We start from the raw sequence: 18334 nt of genomic DNA, 5'->3' as shown, positions 1-18334 counted from the left end.
GGGAATAAAAGAATCCAAATGGAACTGTGCAAGAAGGGGGGGGGGGGGGGCACGCCACATGCAGGGCCAGCACGCAGTCACCTTCGGAGCCTTCGCGTGTCGGTGCAGAGGGCGTTGGGGATGTGGCACTGTGGGGGGGGCATGGCACCTTCGTGGCATGTCCATGGCACCTTCACGGCACCTTCATGGAATGTCCATGGCACCTTCATGGCACGTTGGATCTCTCTGTCTCCGTCAAGCTTACGCACAAATGAGGGGCGGCTCCGACGATTGGAGGAATCCGTCCCATTGAGTTGGCCCCCGGCTGTGTGTAATTGCTTCATGCATACTTGGTACGGCGCATAATCAAGCAAACGCGCTTGTTTTGCCAGCGTCCACTTGCATTTACAGGCCGGCGGCGCATGCAGTCTGCCGTCTGGGAACGGACCAGCGCTAGCTCCCACGCTCGCACTCGGGCTCGACACTCGGGCGGGCGGCCTGTGGCGGATTCGCGTGGCGCTGTGTTTTATTCATATCGAACACGCATGAAATATTCATCCTGGAGCGTCGTCGCAAATGATGAAAGAGCATCGGGCAAACGGCGGCAAATTGTTTTCATGGAAAGAAAACAACGGCAAACATGCAAAGAGGGTGAGATGGAAGCGGCTCCCGGGGGCAAATGGCCCCAGGATGCTCCAGTGCCTGGCTGGCCACCACGTCTGACAACACGCTGGGCCGCCGGGCATCTGACAACGGGGAGAAATTCTCCAAGTGAACGAGGAGCGTCTCGCATAAGCCACGGCCTGTCAGCTTCAGTCATTGTTGCATGGGGACGTCGTGAGGTGTGCATTGACTCGCAAGGACGGACGCACGCCAATTCTCGGGATCGATTCATCCCTCGCGCACGCCTCGCCGAAACACGCTCTCCTTTAACGACGCGCCGCTCGGAAACAAGATCGGCATTCATTTTGCATCGGCACATACGCGGAGACCGCATTAGTGCCGCATCGTCGTGTGAATTTAATTGTGCGCGCGAGGACGTGAAATATGCAGGAGACGTTGACGCACGGTCGCCTGCGTGGCTGCGTGGCTGCCTGCCTGCGCCGGTAACGACGACGGGGGAAATGCCGCAAAGGCATCTTATTGGGAGAAAGCGGAGGCCGCTGACGGTGCGCGGCGTGACGTGACACTCGGTTTCTCCGAAGCTGGCACTCGCCATCGTTTGCAAGGAGGACGTTTGTCACGGTACGCATTCGACACGTATCGATGTTCGATCAAGTCAAATGTTGTGCAACTTGTGTTAAAAAACATTGAAGGAATATTTAGCCTCTCAGGTACTGTCAACGAAGATGAAAGATTGCATTGCGGCGTTCCTTCCCCTCGGGTCGATTTTAGCTCCAACGCAGATTTTCCAACCAAAGGAAATGAGGAGGGATTTTGGTTCCGGGATGGGTCCTGGAGCTCCAACAAGAGCAAACGTTCACCTCAAAGGAGCGGCCGATGTTATTTCTCTCCGGCCACGAGTGCAGCCACCGCTGTCCTTTCTGCTCTTCTCTCAAGAATTGACAATTACGGTGGACTTGAGCAGCCCGCCTGCTGACAGGGAGCACATAAAAAAGCGCTCAGGGCACATTGTCTGCTTTTGGAGACACATTTGCTATTTGCGCTGGATGTAAAGCAAACCATCCGCATACTGGACACACGGAGGACCGGGAGGAGGGACAGGGAGGGAGGACAGGGAGGGCGGCGCCGGCCGGCCCCAGTCAGTGATGTCCACCGGTCACGGACAATCAAGTTACGAGCCGTCTCACTATGAGATTTGGCAGGAGGTCTAAAAGACAAGATTGCCGACAGACATTTTTCCGTGTAAATGGCTATCTGTTGCCTGATGAATGAAACATCCCGCCTGCGCCGGCGCGCCGTGGCCGATAAAAAAACGCATTAGCCATTCGTCAGTGTCACACTCCGGAGAGGAGGCCGTCATTTCCTTGTGCCGCGCCGGAACCTACTCGCGCTTGTCTTGATGTGGACCAAAGCATGTAAAAAGAAAAAATTCACCCGCGGGTGAGACCTTGATAAATGACTTGCAATCTTGGAAAGCAAAAAAACAACAACAATAAGCCCAAAACAAGCGCAGCTGCGCCTTGCCTTAAATGCGGAGGCCTCTCATACTCGGAGCTATTAAAGAAAAATTGAAACCTGAATTGGCGTCAGCCAGATGGCGCCTGGCTCAACGGCAGCGCGGCCAAAGCCGGAGGAAACAAAACCAAGTGCGAGCGAGCGAGCGAGCGAGCGAGGCATGTTGCGATCTTCTCGTTGGCTGTCATCCGGTCCCAGCTGCGCCTCATTAGCGGCCGTCACGTCCTAATCCCCTTAGTCAAATGCCGTCATGTTGTCGGAGGGAAGGGTTAGGGTCAGCAAAGCAGCCGGGAAAGCAGCCAGCAAAGGAGCCGGCAAAGCAGCCAGCAAAGCAGCCGGCAAAGCAGCCAGAAAAGCAGCCGGCAAAGCAGCCGGCAAAGCAGCCGGCAAAGCAGCCGGCAAAGCAGCCGGCAAAGCAGTCGGCAAAGCAACCGGCAAAGCAACCGGCAAAGCAACCGGCAAAGCAACCAGCAAAAGCCTTTCCGCTCCTTCGCTAGGGTCAAAATCAACAGCGGCCGGCCATTGTGCGGGCATCACCCCGCCGCACTGCTCCCAAAATGGCCGCAAGCGAGGAGAAGGCGTCCCCTTACCACGGCAAAGATTGGCACGCACAGCCAGCCTTCTTTTTCTCCCTTTTTTTCCTAATTAGAGCTTTGATTGGATGGTCACAGGCCATAAAGCAGACCTCATACTGCTTCAATCCAGTTGCAGGTTTTTTCTCACAGCCTGCGGGAAACGGACACACACCCACACAAACAAACAAACACACACACACACCTTGTGCATTCTTGCGCCTCACTCGCTCGCCTTCATCAGAGTTTCATCTGCCGCTCCTGGGAATACACAAAGAGAAGGTGAGGCTCCAAGGTGCGCGCCAATGGAAAATGGCGGCGCGTGAACCGACATTTCACCGCGCTGCCGTAAAAAGGCGCTTCGCCTCGGGTCGCCCCTGAGCCGTTCTCCAAAGGCGCCATGGCGGCGCCATGGCGGGCGCCATGGCGGGCGCCATGGCGGGCGCCATGGCGGGCGCCATGGCGGGCGCCCTGTGGCAATTCCGCGCTGAATAAAACACGCCACTTTGTGTGGCAGGGCAGGACAGAGCAGGAATACGGAATATTTGCAATCAACAAAGTAGTGAAAGCGCAACGCTAACCGTTGCTTTTGTTAGCATGAAGCCAAGCAGACTCTCCCAAGGAAACAAGGTGGAAAGAATCTTCAAGAAGAATTGTTCAGCCTGCTCAGCCGTAAAATGATTTGCTGCCTTTTGAAGGAGCCGAAGCGTATCACGTGTACGTCATGAAGATACGGGCTCACGAGGGCATCAGATAAAAGCCAACGTGACAGAGTTGAATTTAAAAAGAGCCAAAAAGCGGGAGGAGGCTCCAACCCCTGCAGAATCTCAGCAAAGCTGGCACGGGCCACCTCCAATAGGCGGCCGGTTATCGCCTAATTCCTGCCGGCTCTTTCCTTCATTTGCAATACACGCTTGCTTATCTTTGCTTAAGACTCTTAGGTGCAAAGATGGTCTTCAAAGCTTTGCACAAGCCAGTCGCTGACGCGCTTTGGCATTCCGCGCCGAGCCGCAGGAACGGAACGGCGAGCCGCAGGAACGGAACGGCGAGCCGCAGGAACGGAACGGCGAGCCGCAGGAACGGAACGGCGAGCCGCAGGAACGGAACGGCGAGCCGCAGGAACGGAACGGCGAGCCGCAGGAACGGAACGGCGAGCCGCAGGAACGGAACGGCGAGCCGCAGGAACGGAACGGCGAGCCGCAGGAACGGAACGGCGAGCCGCAGGAACGGAACGGCTTGCACTTTGGACAAATACGCCGGAAGATCGATACGCCACGGCGGTTGGCGGCTGCTTCTCTTAGCTTAGCGACGAGCGAAAGGCTCAGCAGACAATGGCCTTGGATCAGAGATATGATGGTCCGGTTTGATTTTGTACATCGGAGGGTCAAGTATTGGCTGGGAGCTGTTGCCAGGCAACCGCCAGCCAAGACTTGCTGCTCCCGGGCGCAAGCTGACAATTAACACTTGGCAAATAAGCGGTCCATTGAGACCGACGCGCTGGATATTCCCGCGGGCGGAAGCTCGCTCTACTCCTTATGCACCCCTTATGCACCCCATGAGCATCCATCCATTCATCCATCCATCCATCCATCCATCCATCCATCCATCCATCCATCCATCCATCCATCCATCCATCCGTCAGCCAGCCAGCCAAAGCGCAAGAGGCGGCAAATGCTCCTTTCCCGCCGCATGTAGTTCAATGACAAATTCAAGTTCGACCGTGGCTAAAAGGGGAAAACGACGAGAGGCGGCAGACAGAGACGGATTTCGCCGGACGAAGGTGAGGTGAGGGAGAAGCGCGCCATCCATCCCCTGGTGAAATCCTTTCATGCACGAGGAGCAACGCATCAATCTCCTCTGACCGCATCACTAAAACATACATGAAGACGTGAACCTTGAAGCGGGCCAATGTACACACGCGCAGCAACAGCAAAAAAGAAGCAAGGAGGCCTGCTCTTTTTCACACATCCGCAGGGGGTCAATAACTCATTACTCGAGGCGTGGGATGGGGATGGGGTTACGAGCGCCCGGTGCCCGCGAGTCCCAAAGACGATTGGTGACGTCACAAGGTTGGATGACGGCCTCCATGGTGGGCAAACTTTCTCTATTTGTTAACGCCTCCTTATCTACGAGCCATTTGCTGCCACTGGCCGTGAATTTTGCGTGCTTTACGAGGCTCAGCTTAAAGGAGTCGGCGGTGGATTTATGACGGCGGGAGTGTTGTTCGCACTCGGTCGAGCCTTCCAACGGATCGGCGCCTGCGTGAAATAGGGCTCGGGGAAACATCTGCTTTCCGATGGCTCGGAAATTCTTGTTCTTTTTCTGGAGCCCGTTCAGGAGGGTGACTGTCCTCCCAATTGCCCGTCATCAACGGCCACTTAGTGCAGTGCAAACAAAAGCAAAGCTCCGTTGATTGATTGCAAACAGCAGCTAAACGCCGGATGGATTGTTCAACCTTGTTGGGGGCGCACGCACGCACGCACGCACGCACGCACGCACGCACGCACGCTAATGACTCCATCCAAAGCGTCCATCCATAAAGGTAAAGGCCATTCATTAGTCAATAGGGAGCGCCGCTCCCAGGCAGCGTTCCAAATCTCAAACGACGTGCACACGCCTTTGTGCCGCGTCGCCATAGCTTTGTGACGGGACACGGGAGCTTTTCACCCAAAACGGCGAAAAGAGGAGGAAACGAGCACAACAGCCATTTTGACAGCCATGTCAAAGAAGCTTACAAATAGCACCAAAACGGCACTTGCTTGGCTGTCACATTGCGGAGGCCACGTGAGCCAAGCCGCAAAACGGCAGCAGAGTTAAAGTCCCGTTTCCAAAAACCAAACCGTGAGCATCAACCATTGGTTGCCAAATACAATTCCGTTGAATGCAAACTCAAATTGCCGCCCCGAATTCAATCGAACAATCTCGTCTTCTCTCCACCTCGCTGGGAGAAGCCGCCGCCGCCGCCATTTGCATGCGACGGCCGGAATATTGAAAAGCCCTGATGAATACGACGCCGCCGGGCCCGACCCGACGCCGAGTGCGCGCGACACACACTAATGGGCCCACTGACACTCCCGTGCATTCATCCCCGGGAAAAAAAGAGAGAGAGAGCGAGAGAGAGAGAGAAGCCAAACTGGGCTGTGTGCCAGAAAGGACCAGCGGCCTGCCGCGTGATGCCACGGGTCTAACGTGTCTCCACCCATCCTCCAAGCTCGGGCGCTGTCCTCGGTGCTGAACTGACTCTTGTTGAAGCCATTCCTTTCCAAATCCTAACTGAGTTAACATGCGTGGAGCAGATTCGTTGTAGTACCGAGACTGACCTGTGAGAGGCAGTGCGGTGCCACAGGTCTCCCGATTAATACAAAGAAGAAGCCTGGTCGTAAACTCAAAGTGAAAAATAAGGCCAACTGCATCTTACGTTGGCACATTTTCTTTGTGAGATTTGTACAATATTACACACAATATTCTTCTCCAAACCCTTGAGCTTGCTCCTCCACTTTGGGACGTCATCCTTTTACATTGAACGCCTAAAATGCCCTTGAGCCGCTGAGTCGGGTCGGGTCGAACGAAAAAGGTTCCCCCAAAATGTTCATTTACGCGACGTCGTGTTTGGGCAGTGCGCCTTTTTCATCCAGAGTCCCCCCGGAGACGTCACGCCACGCGCAGTGTTATGAAATACAAGAGACGGCTCATCGATTATGCTTATTTTGGAAAATGTCAGGCTGCCGTGACCTTTGCCAAGCGCGTTCATCTGGCCGCTCGGCAGACGCTACCCATCCATCGGCCGGCCGGCGGGCAAATTCAAACGCCGAGCCGACGTGGGATAATTGCGTTTGATTGACACTGGTGCTTTTAGGATGGTTCTGTGAAGATGGGCCAATGGCAAAGAGCAGCATCGTTGCTGAATGTTCCCAAAATCGGGAATGTTTTTGCAGTTGACGTGGGGTTTTTTCCAAGGAGAGAAAAACAGCCACAGAATCCAAAATAGCCAGGCCGTCCTTTTCATCTTCGGCTCTTCGGATTTGGCTTCTTCGGCGCCGGCCAGGCGGGCGGGCGGTGGAATGCTCGCTGTGAGTGTCCCCTCTCGCCCCTCCCCCCTGGCGATGACAACACAATGATGAGTTCCCCTGGCTGTGAAGCAGCAGAGGAATTTGTGGGTGCGGATTGGACCACTCGCTCCACCTCTCTCTCTCTCTCTCTCTCTCTCTCCCTGCCTCGCTCTCTTTCTCTCGCCGCTCGCTTGCCGGCGAGAGAAAGAGACGAGAGGAGAGGAGAGGAGAGGAGAAGGGGGAGGGTGCTCTTGCGCTAGACGCCACCAAACGGGACCTTGTCCAGGAGGAGCCGCCACCATAGACGCGGCGGGGGGAAGCCCCTCGGCTCGCGGATGCTCGGAAAGGGACGTTGAAAGCCAGCGCTGAGAGAGAGAGGGAGAGAGAGGCTGCCGGACGCTTTGTTGAACTTGTTGATGCGGCGCGGTGGTGCCGTGGCCGCTTTGTTTGGCAAGTGAGATGGATGGGAGGCGATACGGCGAGTAGTCTCCTGCAGTCAAGACCCCGCAGAGGCGCTTTGAGGAGCAGCCTACCCTCAGAGGTGAGCGAGCGAGCGAGCGCGGGATGCGAGTGAGGGATGCGTGAGGAGCAGCAGCAGCAGCAGCAGCAGCAGCAGCAGCAGCAGCAGCATTCTTCTGCTTTTGGGCTTGCGCCAATGCAGACGCGCCGGCTAATGGCTTTGCCGCAAAGGATCGGAGCGCGTGTCGTCTCGTCACGCTGTGGCCGCACTGCGATAACCTGCCGCGTGTGCGTACGTGCGCGCGCTCCTGCTTGTCGCCCCCCCTCCTAACCTCCCCGATTGTCCCCCAGGTGAGCATGGCAGCGGGCGTGGCGGCATGGCTCCCCTTCGCCCGCGCGGCGGCCATCGGTTGGATGCCGGTGGCCAGCACCCCCATGCCGGCGCCCCCGGCCGACAAGCGCGGCGGCGGCGGCGGCAAAGCCCAGGACGGGCTGCTGATCCTCAACGTGAGCGGCAGCCGCTTCCAGACGTGGCGGACCACGCTGGAGCGCTACCCGGACACGCTGCTGGGCAGCAGCGAGAAGGACTTCTTCTTCCACGAGGAGAGCGGCGAGTACTTTTTCGACCGCGACCCGGACATCTTCCGCCACATCCTCAACTTCTACCGCACGGGCAAACTGCACTACCCGCGCCAGGAGTGCATCTCGGCCTACGACGAGGAGCTGGCCTTCTTCGGGATCATCCCGGAGATCATCGGGGACTGCTGCTACGAGGAGTACAAGGACCGGCGGCGCGAGAACGCCGAGCGGCTGCAGGACGACGAGGAGATGGACGCCGCCGGCGCCGAGGCGGCGCCCGTCAACCTGACGGCCCGGGAGTACCTGTGGCGCGCCTTTGAGAACCCGCACACCAGCACGCTGGCGCTGGTCTTCTACTACGTGACGGGCTTCTTCATCGCCGTCTCGGTCATGGCCAACGTGGCCGAGACGGTGCCGTGCGGCGCGCCGGCCGAGCGCGCCCGCGAGGTGTCGTGCGGCGACCGCTACGCGCTGGCCTTTTTTTGCCTGGACACGGCCTGCGTCATGATCTTCACCGTCGAGTACCTGCTGCGGCTGATGGCCGCTCCCAGCCGCTTCAAGTTCATGAAGAGCGTGATGAGCGTCATCGACGTGGTGGCCATCATGCCCTACTACATCGGCCTGGTCATGACCGACAACGACCAGGTGAGCGGCGCCTTCGTCACGCTGCGCGTCTTCCGGGTCTTCCGGATTTTCAAGTTCTCGCGCCACTCGGCCGGCCTGCGCATCCTGGGCTACACGTTGAAGAGCTGCGCCTCCGAGCTGGGCTTCCTGCTCTTCTCGCTCACCATGGCCATCATCATCTTCGCCACCGTCATGTTTTACGCCGAGAAGGGCTCCGCCGCCAGCAAGTTCACCAGCATCCCTGCCGCCTTCTGGTACACCATCGTCACCATGACCACGCTGGGGTAGGTCGCCGGCTACGGCTCTTCCGGCGGCTGGTCGCTAAAACGGATTTGTCTCCAAACGGATCTTTGGGGACGGCCGCCTCCCTCCTTCCTTCTTTCTTATGCATGCTGATTAGCGGCCCGGATTAGATCGACTACATCTCATTTGAACAATCTTAAATTGGCAGATTATCCCAAACTTGAAATTGCAAGCCTTAACTGCGTTTCGAGCGGGCCGCGCCGTTTTGAGCGCATCCGACGCAGCCGTCTTTGCATTCGAGTCGCCGCATCCGTGGTTTACAAGCCATTGAAGGTGAGAGCAGCTGCCAGAAGAGCGCAACTCACAAGGGAGCTGCGGTGGCTGAGGAGAACGGGCTGAGGCCCGGCGCCGTGGACCGACACACACACACACACACACACACACACACACACACACACACACACACACGCACGCACACGCACACGCACACGCACACGCACACGCACACACATTGTGTCCTCATTCTCCCTCAGCTGCTGCCCCCAGAAGTTGCAAAAGAAGACAAAAGAAATGGACAGTCCATGCGGACGTAACTTGGCCTTGGAGTCTGCTCGCTCGGTGACAACTAGCAGCCATTGACAAATGTCTGAGCTCGCCCCGGCCAAGATACATATATTGCCGTGACGGGCTTCAAAGCGTCTGCCGACAAATCGGTCCATCAAGTCATGCGCAAATGACAAACGATGGCATCTTGGCCATGGCGCGCCCGCCGTATTTGCATACAGATGGAATTGGCACACGGATATTAGCAGGCACGCGCACACGCGCATGCCGTCACTTTGTCGGAACGCTCCACGGCACGGCCCGGCCCTTTCCACCATCGTGCCCGTCCGAGCCGCGTCAGCGTTGCGATCGGCCAATTCCTGCTTTGTAGTCTGCCAGTTCAGCTCAATGTCACAAAAAATTCACAAACGGGAACCCGAGCGCTTACATATTCCTCAAGTACGTTTCTCAACGCTCGTGGCAAAAGTCAAGATTCGACGCCAAGCAGACACCGGCAGAGAGGCCTCGCCTCCCCTCGCCTGGGCACAGCGCTTGAGTTCAGTGCTAAATCTCGCCTCGGTTTCCGTCAATGTGTTTGTAGGCTCCAAAAGAAAAAAAGCCGGCCATTCCATTTCCGCGGAGGATTTTGCGGCAATCAGATTAGCATGCGACGGGCCCGCGGGACTCTTGAAATAAGAGCAAAATGTATCCCCTCACCCCACACACACACACACATCAATTGTGGCATGAAAGGCGGGCAAGTGGTTGGCCTCTGCGGCCGACGCGGTTGCGGTAAGGGAGCGGAGCTCTGTGCCTGCCGCAGGATGTCAGAATGGCAAACACCCAACTAGAATTCACCAGCCCTCCCCAAAACCTTTCCATTGTCTCCGTGGGGGGAGGGGCCGGGGATTGGGTTTGGGACTGGCGCGTGGGAAAGAGAAGCGAGACATCTCCATAGATGCGTGGACACGCACAGCATATGTTGAAGGTGAAGCAGTGTGACTGTACTCTCTGCTAATTGCCCATGTGGACTGCGACACCTGCGACACTTTTCTCGCCGCTTTCAAAGTCGTGTCGGAAACGCTCGCGACGGCGTGTCCAATGTGCCGAGCGGTTGCGATGACCGACACGTGCAAGAGAAGAAGAACGCGGCGGCTCGGCGCCCCGCCCACTCGCGCCCGTGACGTCATTTGCAGGGTGACGCCTCCCGGCCGCCTGACGCACGGCACGGCAGCTGTTTGCCGCTCGGCTGATCCAAATTGCCTCATCGACTGGAATACTCACCTCTCGCAGTTGTCATGGGCAAAGCGTCAGCATCTTTGGGGAGCTGCAGAGATACACGTACATCTGCCAAGCCCGCTGGTGACGTCGGCCAGTGCCAAAAGTCGCCCGCTGCCAAATTTGCCAGGAGCATCCGTTTGGAAGCTCGCCGCCGGTGGCGGCGTACTCGGAGCGCCTGTTGGGCAGACTGACGCTGATGTGCGAGGGCACCGAACTTTGACGACTATTTGAACGAAGGGAAGCCGAACCGTGGGACTTGCTGACGTCCGGTCTTGGAGAAAACCAACACGGCTTCTCTTTTGGAGGAGAAAGATTACACATTGGTGGAGTGTGACAGGAGGAGCGGAAAAAAAAAAAAAAAAAAAGCCTCTCACAGCGTCAGAGGGAGACGTTGAATTTGATTCCTCCGAGCGCCATGTATAAATATCTCCTTGTGTTGTCTGATGTCCCACAAAGCAATTGCTGAGCGAAAAAAAATGAAAAGGAGCTTAAATATAGCAAAGCCCCCCGGGATAGCGGCAGCGAGGGAGGGAGGGAGGGAGGGAGGGTTGGTAGGGAGGGGGAGGGGTGTGTGATAGTGTGATTAAAAGCAGCGAGCTTCATTGTTAACGGCGAGGCGCCGCCCGGCGTCAGGAGGCCTGTGGCAGACAGTCAAGCCGCCGCCGCCGCCGCCGCCGCCGCCCACTGATCGATTGCCAATTGTCATCACCACCTTTGGCTCCTCCCGCCCGTGGCCCAGATTTACTATTTTTGCGTCATGTTTTGAAATGAAATGGAAATGGGAACCACGAACTCTTAGAAGAGGGCCATTGAGGTTCCAGAAAGGCCCGCACGGTCAGTCACATGACAACGGCAGCATCGCTGCTAGCGCCTTTTTAGCCGCATTTGCAAGATCCCAGCAGCTGAGCTGAGCGTCTGATTTCAAGCGGCTGACTTGTAGCGGCTGCTCAGAGAGAGATTGCAGATGAAAGTTAATCTGGCGCCGCCGAGCACTAATCTGCTGCCAGGGCGAGAAGGGGCCGCTTCCCTTTTGATGACGGCGCGTCTTTATGCCTCCCTCCCGCTTGCGCGTCACCTGATGGCACGGGAAAGGCGACGGGGCAGACGCCCGTTTCCGTCCAACTTGGGTTAGCGGCCGATCTCGTTAGGTCCCGTTCACGAGCGCACTTCGCAACCTTGTCGGCGGCAGGCTGACGATTTGTCAAAAGTGCCCTTTGGCCAGTCTTCCTTTCCGGAAGCCTCCCAGAAAGCACAGGCGCTCTCGCGGCCGTGCAGCCGGATCATTAGCATCATGGCTCGCCCACATCGGAGGCTGGCGATTTGGTTTTCCGGTGGCGTTGTTTTCCGAGCAGCGGCATTTGAGCCTTTGTCAAGAAAGCTCCGCGACGATCAGATTGTGGAATGCAAGCATTTTTTCTTGGATCTTTGTTGATCTTGGGCATCTGGCAAAAAGCACAGAGCGCGCTTTTGTCATTTGGACTCGGCCGCTACGAGCGTCGTCTCTCTCAAAGTTGTCCGACCGGGTAGCCGTTTACGGCTCAGCTCGGGTTCCGCCGCCACACCGACGGCACCCGAGCTTCTTATCTCCCCATGACGCTGTGCCGTGCTGTGCCGCGCCGTTCGGCTTCTGCCAGCCAGCCCTCGCTTATCGCCTGTGGTGAAAATCCAGCGGGCTGATCCCAGCGCCCGCATCCTTACGATGACTATCGGAGGGACGGCTCAGAGCCGAGTCCTAATCCCATCAGTCTTTGGTGGCGCCGTTCGGGGTGCGTCAGCATGATGCGCAGGGACCGGGTCAGGCCTTGCGTTCATTTTGGCCAATGACGCCGGTGCACGTGCCGAGCGCTGAGGCAGAGACCGGCGGCGTATATCATCCAAAAGAAAAGAAAAAAAAAAGGGGAACTCTGCCGAGGCTGCTCGGACAGGACGAGATGCAATTAGGTTGCGGCGTGTTTTGGAGACGGCCAGTCTTGCCACTTCTCCAAGGAGATGCCGCCGCCGCCGCTGTTTTTCTTTTCACAATTGCCGGACATCCAACTGGCCGTCCGTCCCGCCGGCTGAAGAATCCAATTCGATCTGAAGCCCGAGCATGCCCAATGACGTATCTGTACGGTCATACAGATGGCTCTGGCTTTTTTTTCCCCTTTCCCTCCCCTCTCGCTTCCCACTCACCAGATGGCCGTCTGATTCTACACACGGGCTGGAAGACAATCCAGCACCAAGATTGCTTTTGTACAAAGGGGAAATTGCTTCAAGTACACCACATGCGGTGACCCCCGGTGGCTCGGGGTGTCGCCCGTGGCTAAATGGGACCCGGTGGAGTAAAAGGGAAAACGGCAGGCCGTCGTTTTTTTGTCCCCAATCAAAAGCACGTTTCCCTGGTTACAGCAAACGAGCCACCTCCCTCGCCGGCTTTGGAGCTGTCCCTCCATCTGGACTCTGCTGCCGTCACGTTCCGTCATGCGCCATGTCGCCGTTCAGCTTTTTCTCTCACCCTCTCCCAATCTCCCTGGCGAGATCCCACTTTGCATCTGCGATTGTTTGCAGGCTAGCTAGCGCTTCATAGCAAGGACAAAAAGGACAAAAAGGGCGGGTGCGCTCACTCCAATGGCAAACGGAAGGGAAAAAGAAATGCGTTCCTCATTCGGACTCGAGGTGAAATATCAGAGGATTCCCGCTCGCCGCCTTCTTGCCCCAAAATGACGATTGGCTACTTTGGGGGAAAAGCCCGGGCAGATGACGGATGGGAACGGATACTGGCTCGCGGCCTCGCTTTCCGCCCGCCGCGATAAACGGCATCCGGCCATCCGTCACCTGGACCGCCGCCTCGAGCTCCGACGCGCCTGTAATCCGTTTCTGCCCGCCGGCGCCTTGCTGAAGGGGGCGGAAATGCATGGCGATGCGAAGCTCGGCTCTCGCCTCTTATGAGCAATTCATCACCGCGAGTGCCTCTCTCCGGCAAACCATTTCTTTTGTTTTTTGGAAGCGTACCGCGAGAGCCGCCTGGCCTGGCCTGGCCTGGCCTGGCCTGGCCGATAGGATGAGGGGAACGAAAAACGTCTTCCGCCGTTAGCCACATCTGGCAAACGGGCCTCGGCTGGGACAAAGGTCAAACGTGTCCCACTTGCAAATAGAGAGGGGCCTCTGCAGGGCTTTTTTTGGCAACAATAACGACAAGAAGGAATCTGCCATGCCGGCCGGCGCGTACCAAAGGAGCGCAACGTGACGACGGCACGCCGGATGGAGGCCGTCCGTCTTCACACGAGTCCTATTTTTTGCTCGCCCGCTTCAGGTTCTTTCAAGTAATCCCGGGTCACTACGACTATTTTGAGGCGAACAAAAAATAACATGAAACACACACACACTAAAAAAAGGCTATTTCAAGGAGACATCTTTTCCTTTTTAGAAAAGCTTTCTGACATTGTCTGACAAAATACGTACACACTTGAAGTGTCAAATGGCTTCGTTTTGGGGGGCTTTCGTTGCCGTGACGACTTCACTGGGTAGCGGTCCGAATCAGAACAGAGACGGGCTCAGAGACGGGCTCAGAGACGGGCTCAGAGACGGGCTCAGAGACGGGCTCAGAGACGGGCGTGGAAATGTTTTGCCCGGTTGGTGACAGCTCTTTTGTTTGCCCTGCCCACCCGCCCGCAGGTACGGCGACATGGTGCCCAAAACCATCGTGGGGAAGGTGTTTGGCTCCATCTGCTCGCTGAGCGGGGTGCTGGTCATCGCCTTGCCCGTGCCCGTCATCGTGTCCAACTTCAGCCGCATCTACCACCAGAGCCAGAGGGCCGAGAAGCGACGGGCCCAGAGGGTACGAAAGCGCAGCGCCCGCCGTCTTGCGATGGGGGGGGTTGAGCGGGGAACCCCGGGGCAGGGGACCCCCGTCACTCCCCCCCAGGGGCCAGAACGCCAGCAAGAGCAATGTTTGTATTTTGCTAAGACACGAGGCGGAGGATGTCCTGGCTAAATTGCGACAGGCGAAGGCTAAAACCGAGGTCTGTTTGTTCAAACAGAAAACTCGCCTCGCTAGAATCCGCGCGACGAAGATTCGGGGCACTAATGCCTATATGCGCTACAAACAAAACGGGCTCCTGATCCACTCACTGGAGGAGGTAACAGTGGGGGTCCGTGGGGGAGGGGCTTGTGTCATCCCAGCGCTTCCATGCATCGCACCTCTCCACATGCTGTCCATGCAACTCCTTCCTCGCCGCCTTGTGGCGAAGAGCAGCCGTGACATGAGCCGGCTCTGCATGTCTGCCCAACAGCGTTTGGAGGGGGAGAGGGAAGGAACAAAAAACTAAACAAAAAGCGTAGCGCGGAGCTTCCGGGACAGCGGGTGGCCTCCGGGTAACCTCCGGGTGGCCACCGGGTGGCCTCCGGGTGGCCACCGGGTGGCCTCCGGGTGGCCTCCGGGTGGCCTCCGGGTGGCCTCCGGGTAACCTCCGGGTGGCCACCGGGTGGCCTCCGGGTGGCCACCGGGTGGCCTCCGGGTGGCCTCCGGGTGGCCTCCGGGTGGCCTCCGGGTGGCCTCCGGGTGGCCTCCGGGAGGCCTCCGGGTGGCCTCCGGGCGGCTCAGCCCGCCCGCCAACTCCTCAAAACTCTGTTTTTGTGCTTCCGAGAACGTAAGCGCAGACTAACACCTTCCATCCCAGAGCTTCATCCAATGTGCACTGTGGCGGTGGTGCCGCTTTCCGGTTCTGTGCCGTGTTTGCTGCGGTGTTTTCCATCTGTGTGCTCGAGCGTGCCGCCGCCGTCGTCGTTGCACTCGACGGTCCACTTTGGGCCAGACCAAAAAAAACGGTTGTGTTTTGTCATGCATCTCCGAAACATCCTCATGCTCGCCGGGTCGCAGTAGATTGGCTGCCATTGGTCCGGATGGGCCTTTGTGAGATAGCTAGCTAGCCGTTGCCTGTCGCTCGCGACATCAAACCGTAGAGGTCCCAGCCGCCGACTGACATGCCCCGTGTCTCGGTTCTTCCGCCGGTGTGCGTCGCAAGGCCTCCAAGGAGGCCGGACAAGCCCTGGTGGGGAAGTCTTCCTCTGGACCGCCCTTTGAGAGCCAACACCATCACCTGCTGCACTGCCTGGAGAAGACCACGGTAAGGTGCCGCCTAAAATCCTTTCGCAACTGTCCTGTGCTTTGCGCATTCAGTTGAGAAAAATAGATTCAATCATTTTAAAATGAAATGGAAAAAAGCTTTTTTTTCTTTTTTAATCAAAACACGGACGAAACGGACGGGCCAACGGCGGCCCTGCGTGGCTGCCTGCTTGCGAGGCTGCCTGCCTGCCTGCCTGCGTCGCACAAATAGAACCAAAAGGAGTTTTTTCATCCATGCGCGAAATGCCGAGTCGATTCATAGGCGGCAGGAGTTATAAATAGCCGCAAATGGGGAATATGCCACGAGAACGCGGCTCCACCCGGCCAGAAACATTCTTGCCGCCAAACAAAGCGGCATGCCATGCATCATTCACAAGCTTAAGAGGCTTTTAAATGCGACTACGCCGCGCAAATTTGACAACGGCGGCTCGTGCGAACCAGGCCCGGCTGGCTGCCGCTGAATCGCCGCTCTGGCTTATTAATATGCTGCGGCTTCAAGCGGGAAGGCCGCAATGCCACTCATGTCATGTGGACACACAAGCACAAATGCACTATCAGCGTACGTATATGTGTGTGTGTATATATATTTTTTTTTTGTTAAATGCATGCCAAGTTGGCAAGTCACATTTTTAGTTGTATTGCCAAACTCGTAAATTGTTAAACAATCGTTACCAGAACTTCATAATCCACAACAATTACTGCAGGTAACAGAAAATAACTATATTGCATAGGACTTATAAAACTTGCTTTCTGGCCATGGCTTACTTGTTCTCCTAGAGCACAATATATATATATATATATATATACACACACACACACACACTATATATATATACACGTGTATGTATATATCGAAAGAAAGGAGACGCTATACTATCCGGCCATTTGCGTTCATCAAATTGTCAATTTTTGTCTATGTGAAGCCCTTTGAGACTGCTTGTGATTTAGGGCTATACAAAAACTTGACTTGCCTTGAATCACCCAAAACGCGGGTTTCCGACCCAAAAGGGGAGAAAAGAAGCTTCCTGTCAAGAGAAACGTGGCAGCTTGGACGCTAAAACCTTGCTGCTTCTGCGATGCCACAAATGATGAAATGGCAAAGCCCATCCAAGCAAGAATATTTTCTGGCATATGCGTCAAGTCTTAAATTCCCCAGAACCAAAAAAACAATCACCGTCTTCCAGCACCTAATCTGAAAAGTGACGTACAGCGTTATCACTCGCTCGGGCTGCTCGCTTCACAACATTAGCAAAGCTATGACAACACATTTTGACGCTAGCTACCTCGCTTTTCAACTGCAACGCGTAGCAAGGAAAGAAGGTTAGCCGACGTGGCCCGGACTGCGGCGCGTGGTCGCCTGCCGCCAGAAGCCCGCTGGCGAGCGAGCGAGCCTGACCTTCAAGTCGTGCTCATTTGTCCCAGGCCCGCCAACGTTTGCGCAGATGGCCCTCCATCTGGCCCCGCCGTCATTGGCTTTGCGACGATCGGACGCGCTGGCGTTGGACACCGCTCCGTCAGCGACCTCAACCGTGTTGCTTGCCGTCTTTTTTCTGATTCTTCTTTATTTTGCACTTCTTTGTCAAAATGGGCCCGTTAGGTTCCAAAGCGGGGTTGTTGGTTTTTTTCCCCCTCGGTAGTGAGCGGTTCCGACGAGTCGGGTTCGGCCAAGCAATTGCGATTCTATAATGTTGGAGCAATGTGCAGAGAAGGACGAAAAGCCACAAGTCACATACTGTGCGCCTCGCGTTCCTTTCCCTGCAGAACCACGAGTTTGTGGACGAGCAGACCTTCCAGGCCAACTGCACTGAGATCTCGGTGATGAAAAAGTCGGGCTCCCGCGAGTCCTCGCTGTCGTCGTCGCCGGCGGCGGCGCACGGACTGGGCTCGTGCTGCTCGCGGCGCCACAGGAAGAAGAACAGCTTGGGCCTGCCGAGCGCAAAGAACCAGGAGTTGAGCACCATCCAGATCCCGGAGAGGCCCGCCGCCAACAGGTAGCTGAGACTGTTGGCCACTGCACTGCAATACGCTGCACTGCATTATTCACACAATCACCTGGACACATTTTTGCGGCCCTTCACTATTACACCACCGGGGGCGCCATCATAAGAGCTTCTCAGTGAGCTGCAGAGGATTCCAAAACACAAGACATGCCTGCCAGTCATTTTCAACCGGGATGGGCTCGAAAGCTCCGAGCTGTCGCTTTGGTCGCTCGCGAATCCACTTTTTTCACGCTACAGGCACAACGTGCCACAGACGCAAATAAATCGGGCGTATGCGGAATTGAATTCTGACCACAGAATGGCGGCAGATAGAAGAAAAAGGACGCGCCGGGCGGGCGAGCCGGATAAGCGCCTCGGCAGAAGGGCTCGCCCGTCCGTCGCCGACTCCTTCATTGGAAACGCTCGTCTCTGCTCCCGTTACAGCCGAAGAGGCTCGAACGGAGGCCGCTTCACGGACGGGGGGGGGCTTAGCGGGCTCAAGTCGCATCTTGAACACACGCAAACGGCACGCCGCCATTGTCTGGGCACCGTTTTTGCCGCTTGCGCCCGCTAACTTGCGCTGCTCTGGTCTGCTCGCAGCCGCTCCGGCCTCAACGCCAAAGCGGACGAGACGGCGCCCCTGAAATGCGAGCAGGCTTACGTCAGCCCCTGCATGGTGGGCCTGGCCGCCCCGCTGGCGACCGACGCCGACGGCTCGTCCGGCGCCGCCTCGCCGTACTCGCACAGCAACATTGTGCGAGTATCGGCCTTGTAGACGCCCCC

General features: G+C 56.9%; 1 protein-coding gene and 1 long non-coding RNA gene across 5 annotated transcripts in view; one reads left to right on the top strand and one right to left on the bottom strand.

Annotated features, from left to right (window-relative positions):
- LOC133157654 (uncharacterized) overlaps positions 1 to 18334 on the bottom strand; it is a 52524-nt gene that overhangs the window by 32698 nt on the left and 1492 nt on the right. For 3 of the 4 annotated variants that reach the window (XR_009715062.1, XR_009715063.1, XR_009715060.1), the window contains exon 2: positions 2896 to 2951. The exons of the other annotated variant lie outside the window; for it this stretch is intronic. This is a non-coding gene — a long non-coding RNA (uncharacterized LOC133157654). The remainder of the gene's footprint in view (positions 1 to 2895; positions 2952 to 18334) is intronic. 4 annotated transcript variants of the gene reach the window in all.
- Positions 7554 to 18328, top strand: kcnd2 (potassium voltage-gated channel, Shal-related subfamily, member 2). Its single transcript, XM_061284351.1, has 5 exons — positions 7554 to 8685; positions 14123 to 14285; positions 15472 to 15573; positions 17334 to 17563; positions 18152 to 18328. Exons 1-5 carry the CDS (start codon positions 7556 to 7558, stop codon positions 18324 to 18326), a joined length of 1800 nt encoding a protein of 599 aa, XP_061140335.1. The 5' UTR covers positions 7554 to 7555; the 3' UTR covers positions 18327 to 18328.

Source organism: Syngnathus typhle, linkage group LG7 (genome assembly GCF_033458585.1).
Source record: "Syngnathus typhle isolate RoL2023-S1 ecotype Sweden linkage group LG7, RoL_Styp_1.0, whole genome shotgun sequence".
In the NCBI taxonomy this organism is placed as follows: domain Eukaryota; kingdom Metazoa; phylum Chordata; class Actinopteri; order Syngnathiformes; family Syngnathidae; genus Syngnathus; species Syngnathus typhle.
This window is presented reverse-complemented; position numbering and strand designations above follow the sequence as displayed.